The 7,500-nt window shown below is 47.1% G+C and overlaps 1 protein-coding gene across 2 annotated transcripts in view; it reads right to left on the bottom strand.

The window, feature by feature from the left end:
* The window catches only part of gpr137c (G protein-coupled receptor 137c), a 35,330-nt gene that overhangs the window by 14,551 nt on the left and 13,279 nt on the right, over positions 1-7,500 (bottom strand). The window contains exons 1-2 of one of the 2 annotated variants that reach the window (XM_048253272.1): positions 4,112-4,540; positions 1,785-1,834 (exon numbers count right to left, since the gene is read on the bottom strand). In XM_048253272.1, coding sequence (XP_048109229.1) covers positions 1,785-1,831 — 47 coding nt within the window. In that variant the 5' untranslated portion in view covers positions 1,832-1,834; positions 4,112-4,540. Of the gene's footprint in view, positions 1-1,784; positions 1,835-4,111; positions 4,541-7,500 lie in introns of those variants that run through there. The other variant, XM_048253264.1, reaches the window with a different exon arrangement.

Below are 7,500 nucleotides of genomic sequence, written 5' to 3'. Positions count from 1 at the left end.
ACGGAGAGAGAGGAAGAGGACGGAGAGAGAGGAGGACGGAGAGAGAGGAAGAGGAGAGAGAGGAGGACGGAGAGAGGAGGACGGAGAGAGAGGAGGACGGAGAGAGAGGAGGACGGAGAGGAGGAGAGAGAGGAGGACGGAGAGAGAAGAGGACGGAGAGAGAGGAAGAGGACGGAGAGAGAGGAAGAGGAGAGAAAAGAGAGAGAACAGTAGTGAGAGGAGAAAAGAGAGAGAACAGTGGTGAGAGGAGAAGAGAGAGAGAACAGTGGTGAGAGGAGAAAAGAGAGAGAACAGTGGTGAGAGAGAAAGAGAGAGAGAGAGAGAGAGAACCATGGTGAGAGGAGAGGAGAAAAGAGAGAGAACCTTAAAGCATTATGTTTTACACAAATCATCTTTATGCAGTATTTCCATCTCCATGTATAGATTGGCATCCCACCTAAAGAGATTAAGCAGTACATCTCCCACTGTTCTCAAGCATGACCCCAAACACAGTATGCAATTTTAGAGTGATCAGGAGTGCAATCCTTCCTGCTTTGCCATCACAGACCCGATTACACATGTAGTTTAGCGCCCTTAAGTCCACTGGCAGACATGGAGTAGTGATTCCCTTCTTTAACTCCGTCTACAGGCAGAGTCCAGACCCCCCATCCCACACACACGCATGCGCGCACACACACACACACACACACGTTGCCAAAAGCAGGATGGCTATCCAAGGCTTGGGGGGGGATTTGATCTCGCGGCTCTTCACCCCTCATCAGACACTAATCACTTGATCAAAGCTCTGATTTGCACAGATTGCGGCTTTGGATCAGAACGGAACAGAGTCCGGGGGCAGGGGCAGGGGCGGGGGCTGGGGCAGGGCCAGCGAGTGCAGTTGGCACAGATTTGCGGAGGTTCAGGCGGCCTGCAGGGTCCGAGAGCTGTGTGCAGCACGCCGGCCAGTCTGCCTGGGCCCTTTGAAACCCCCCCCCCCCCTCAGACGAAGCCGTAGCGAATGACTCAACCCCTACGCAACACCGCCCTCCCTGTCCTCTGAGCACTAAAGCGTCCCTCCTCTGAATAATGTACAGCCAACACCAACGCCATCAGCTCCCTGCGCTCTCTAGCGCTATGGAGACAAGAGGTGGCTTTTGAAGCCTACTAAACTGACACATATCTCTCATGGCACCAGACTTGCAATGTTTTTTTCCCCTTGATTAGCGATTGCATTTGCCTGTATTGTAACCCACTTGTACTATAAGCCACTTTGGATACAAGCACCTGCTAAATAATTAAATGTAAAACTAAATATCTATTGAAATGCAATCAACGCTGACTACAGTAAGAGTACTGATCCCCAAACAAAATAAAGGTAAACAAACAAAATAGATTAGAAAACAAAGAAAAGACAACAAAATAATCCATCAAACCCAGATGACTTACTCACCATGGTGAATGGCAGCTCATATGTGTCCATTTAAGGGTTGCTTTGGAAACGGTCTCCCCTCCCCCAATCATCCCTCCGATTTATCTGCTCCCAATCAGGTCCTCTGCCAAGTGACACCTCCAGCCCCCCTCCCACTCTCCCATCAGACCACAGCGGCAGAGAACAGGGAGATGCAACTCAACACAGATCAACCCAGAGGCCGAATTCACGCATCTTAGGACTAAAAGTAGTTCCTAACGAAGGGATTTAGGAGAAACTCAAACTCAAAACAAACACACAAACAAACAAACAAACAAACAAAGCGCAGAACAGCTCAGATCACTAATGCAGGACAACTCAGATTCAGATCACTTACTTATATTTGTTGAGTTCCGGTGAGTACTTTGCTTTGGCTTTGAACATCACCTGCAAGAGAGGAGAGAAGAGAGGGAGAGAAGAGAGATGGAGAGAAGAGAGGAAGGGGTAGAGAGAGAGAGAGAGAGAGATGGAGAGAAGAGAGGAAGGGGGTAGAGGAGTAGAGAGAAAGAGAGAAAGCGAGAGAGAGATGGAGAGAAGAGAGGGAGGGGTAGAGAGAGAGAGAGAGAGAGATGGAGAGAAGAGAGGAAGGGGTAGAGAGAGAGAGAGAGAGAGATGGAGAGAAGAGAGGAAGGGGTAGAGAGAGAGAGAGAGAGAGAGAGATGGAGAGAAGAGAGGAAGGGGGTGAGAGGGAGAGAGAGAGATTATTACTCGGTCATGTCTTCATACACATACCAATACAACACATACAGTACAACATTAACCCTCTCCGTCACACACACACACACAGTACAACATTAACCCTCTCCGTCACACACACACACACACACACAGTACAACATTAACCCTCTCCGTCACACACACACACACACACACACAGTACAACATTAACCCTCCACACACACACACACAGTACAACATTAACCCTCTCCTTCACACACACACACACACAGTACAACATTAACCCTCTCCGTCACACACACACACACACACAGTACAACATTAACCCTCTCCCAAACAAACAAACACACACACACACACACACACACACACATACAGTACAACATTAACACTCTCCGTCAAACACACACACACACACACAGTACAACATTAACCCTCTCCGTCAAACACACACACACACACACACACACACACACACACAGTACAACATTAACACACACACAAACACACACACACACACACACACAGTACAACATTAACCCTCTCCGTCTCACACTCTCACACACTCACACACACACACACACACACACACACACACACACACACACACACACACACAGTACAACATTAACACTCTCCATCAAACACACACACACAGTACAACATTAACCCTCTCCGTCTCACACACACACACACACATCGCCTACTTCCTTAGAGAGAAGAATGAGGGAAACAAGAGAGGGAGAGAGTTGTGAAGTGTTCCTCTGCTGCCTGCATCTCTGAGGCTAAAGTGGATCTATTACGACACCACAGACGTTTCTGTCCTGCTTTCTGACATTTCTTTTGAAGACTTCCTCTGTCAGGCCAGCGGGAGAGACAGCATTACGCAGGAGCTGTGGACACCATCACTTAAATCTACAGATTAGAGGCCAAATGTATCTCCCTACTGAAAATAAACACACACACACACACACACGAGTGTACGTACGCACACACACACACACACACACGCATGAGTGTACGTATGCACACAAAGGCACATAGAGGCACACACACACACACACACACACACACACACACACACACACACACACACACACACACACACACACACACACACACACACACACACACACACACACACACACTGCCCTCAAGCATAACCTGCCCAAAACAATCCCCAGCCATTCCAACCCTGCCTAGGTTAAAAAAAAAACACACACACACGGGATGCCATCCAACAACCACAAGCAATTCCTCTGCACACAAGCAACGGAGATTCAATACAAACATTCCACAGTCATCTAACACAGACTCTGCTGCTCCACAGTCATCTAACACAGACTCTGCTCCTGCTGCTGTTGTTGTTGGTGTCATGGGCAGTGCTGCGTTCATCCTAATGACCTGGGTGTCTCCGTGCTTTGCCTGCAGTGGGAGTGAGAGTTACAGGGGCTAACTAAGGGTCTGTGTCCAGGGGCTAACTAAGGGTCTGTGTCCAGTAGGTGTGCTGCAGATCTGGGCTAGGGGACCTGGGCAAGCTCCAGGCGTGCAGCCTACATCCACACTGCAGCCTATAGCTAAGGAGAACTTGATCACACACACACACACACACACGCGCATGCGCACACACATACACACATGCATACATACACACACACACACACACACACACACACACTTACAAACACTCACAATCTTCCACCTGAGTCGTGCTCAGCCGATCATTGAGCTTTCTGGACCCCTTGACCATCTGTCTCAGGCTGGCCCAGTGGAGACCGTTACATCACTATAGAAACGTCCAGAACAAGGTCAAGCACATCAGTTCTCCACAGACAATTTGCTGCCTCTACTCCACGTCTCTCAGATGCACAACAGCAACGCTTGCGGTGCGCCATGAAAAACACACACAGTACAACATTAACCCTCTCCGTCACACACACACACACACACACACACACACACACACACACACTTACAAACACTCACGTCTCTCAAATGCACAACAGCAACGCTTGCGGTGCGCCATGAAAAGCTGCAGTGTAGCTGCTGCTAGTATTTCCAAGGCAGGCTGGCCTGTGAGAGCCAAGGCTTTTCCAGGTGACTGAGGAGGAGAGAGAGACAAAGACGGCAACCAAAGACTCTGGGACTCGATGGCTTTCATGAGCCCCCTCCACTTGAAGCTAAGACATGTGTCACGGCACAGAGACTTTAGAGGGTTTTAATGGCAAAGACAGGCACAGTAGCCTCAGTACCCATGAAGTGTGTTAAACTTCAAACTTGTTTTCCTCTTTAACAAATGTGTTACGCAATAGACTTAGTCTGCCACAGGGCTTAGCAATAAGATGCACACTTTAGTGAACACACTCACACACACAATAAGATGCACACTTTAGTGAACACACTCACACACACACATTCACTCACTCTCTCAATAAGATGCACACTTTAGTGAACACACTCACACACACACACAACACTTTAGTGAACACACTCACACAAACAATAAGATGCACACTTTAGTGAACACACTCACACACACAACACTTTAGTGAACACACTCACACAAACAATAAGATGCACACTTTAGTTAACACACTCACATAAACATTCACTCACTCTCTCAATAAGATGCACACTTTAGTGAACACACTCACACAAACAAAAAGATGCACACTTTAGTGAACACACTCACTCTCTCAATAAGATGCACACTTTAGTGAACACACTCACACACACATTCACTTTAGTGAACACACTCACACACACATTCACTTTAGTGAACACACTCACACAAACAATAAGATGCACACTTTAGTGAACACACTCACTCTCTCAATAAGATGCACACTTTAGTGAACACACTCACTCTCTCAATAAGATGCACACTTTAGTGAACACACTCACACACACATTCACTTTAGTGAACACACTCACACAAACAATAAGATGCACACTTTAGTGAACACACTCACACACATTCACTCACACGTCCTATCATTTGGCAAACACACATTCACTCACAAGTCTTGTAATTTGGCAAACAACTGTCAAATTCACACCATGTGTTGAAATTCCCTTATGCTCTCACGCTTCTTTCTATGCGTTCTCCTGTTTTTTAATATGCAGATGAAGTAGAAAAGCAGAATCAAACACACACACATCATAAGGATTTAAAAGATAATTCTGTACTAAATTGTGTGTGTGTGTGTGTGTGTAGGCTACATATAGGGTCATTCCACGTCAATTCAACCAGGGCCCACGCACTTAGGTCTCAAAAAATTCTGAAAAAATTACCAGGTGTACCTATGTTACCCAGGAGACACACTGTAAAATTACTCTTATGTAAGATCAATACTTTCCAAGATACAGCCAGTTTTACAGGGGGAGGGGGGTGTCGATTTTGTTCGGGCTTTTTTTGGTCAAAGTTCACAAGCCCACAGCGCAAGAACTAAACCATGTAGGAGGCTCAAATTTTGCATGTTGGTACATAAATAGGAATATATGTAGCAAAATCGTCACATTTGGTCTGGATAATCCTGCATGGTCATAGCTGTCCCTCAAAGTTGATACACATTTTATTGGAGTTTTTGGCTGGGCTCTGTTTAAGCCTTCAGAAGACATATTTGTTTCAACATAGGCTCTTTTATTTTCCTTACTGAGATAAGTAGAAACACTCTCACAAAAACAATGAATGAAAATAAAATTCCTTCAGGGTCTGAACAACAGACCTCACAAGTCTAAAAAAATCATTTTGGTTCTCATTTTCAGAGCACCCAAACACCTTGTGGGAATATACAAAGATTTTTTTAAATATTTTTTTTCTTTTATTCTCATGATCTTTTCTTTTTAAAAACACCAATTTGACTTGTCTTATGCAAATCTTTCTTTTTCACTTTCCACCCTGATCATGGGCAAAATGCACCATATGTTCCTGAGTACAGACCCCCGAGAGGCTTGAGCCTGAACATGTATCTACCTGTGTCTGTTGGTATGCTACCTGTGTCTGTTGGTATGCTACCTGTGTCTGTTGGTATGCTACCTGTGTCTGTTGGTATGCAAGGGAGGAAAAAAGAGAGAATGGCTTAGTATGTTTAGTTTTCTCTAATCTGCACACAAACACACACACACACACACACACAATGTGACAGAGGAAGATAGAGAGGAGAGAAACTGAAGTCTATGTAGCCAATAGCAGATTAGCTAATAAATAGTGTGTGTACATGTAAGTCAGTGTGTGTGTGTGTGTGTGTGTGTGTGGGGGGGCTGGTTGGTGGCAGAGGGAAAGAAAGAGAGCGCTAGAAGCAGAGCATAGAGAGTGTAAACAGGAGAGAGCATTTTTGTAAACAAGAGAGTGTAAACAGGAGAGAGCATTTTTGTAAACAAGAGAGAGCATTTTTGTAAACAAGAGAGTGTAAACAAGAGAGAGCATTTTTGAGAGTGGCAGGAGTGTGTTGATGGCCTGGAATAAAATGTGAACTCATGACTGATGGAAGCAGGTCAGTATCACGTCTCAGCAGGTCAGTCTCACACAGTAGAACAGAAAAGAGCTGCTCACAGGCTCAAACACAGGGCAGGGTGCCCAGATATATATATATATATATATAGATATAGAGAGAGAGAGAGAGAGAGAGAGAGAGAGAGAGAGAGAGAGAGCAAAAGAGAGAGAGAGGGAAAATAAAGAGAGAGAGAGAGAGCAAGGAGAGAGAGCAAGGAGAGAGGGAGGGCGGAGAGGGAGAGAGGAGAGAGCAAGGAGAGAGGAGAGGAGAGGGAGAGAGGGAGAGGAGAGACAAGGAGAGAGAGAGAGAGAGAGAGAGAGAGAGCAAGGGAGAGAGGGAGAGAGAGAGAGAGAGAGAGAGGGAGAGAGGGAGAGAGCAAGGGAGAGAGGAGAGGGAGAGAGCAAGGAGAGAGAGAGAGGGAGAGAGAGAGCAAGGGAGAGGAGAGAGAGAGGGAGGAGAGAGAGAGAGAGAGAGAGAGAGAGAGAGAGAGAGGCAAGGGAGGGAGAGGGAGAGAGAGAGGCAGGGAGAGAGCAGGGAGAGGGAGGAGGGAGGGAGGGAGAGAGCAGGAGAGGGAGGGAGGGGGAGGGGAGAGGGGCAAGGGAGGGAGGGGAGGAGGGAGGGGGAGAGAGAGAGAGCAAGGGGGAGGGAGAGCAAGGAGAGAGAGGGGAGGAGGGAGAGAACAAGGGAGAGAGGGAGAGAGAGAGGGAGGCAAAGGGAGGGGAGGGAGGGAGAGGGAGAGAGAGAGAGCAAAGGGGAGAGGGAGGGAGGGAGAGGCAAGGGAGAGAGGAGGAGGGAGAGAGCAAGAGGGAGGAGAGGGAGGGAGAGGGAGAGGGAGAGCAAGGAGAGAGGGAAGGGAGAGGAGAGGGAGGGAGAGAGCAA

The sequence above is a fragment of the Alosa alosa genome, chromosome 1, assembly GCF_017589495.1.
Source record: "Alosa alosa isolate M-15738 ecotype Scorff River chromosome 1, AALO_Geno_1.1, whole genome shotgun sequence".
Taxonomy (NCBI): domain Eukaryota; kingdom Metazoa; phylum Chordata; class Actinopteri; order Clupeiformes; family Clupeidae; genus Alosa; species Alosa alosa.
This window is presented reverse-complemented; position numbering and strand designations above follow the sequence as displayed.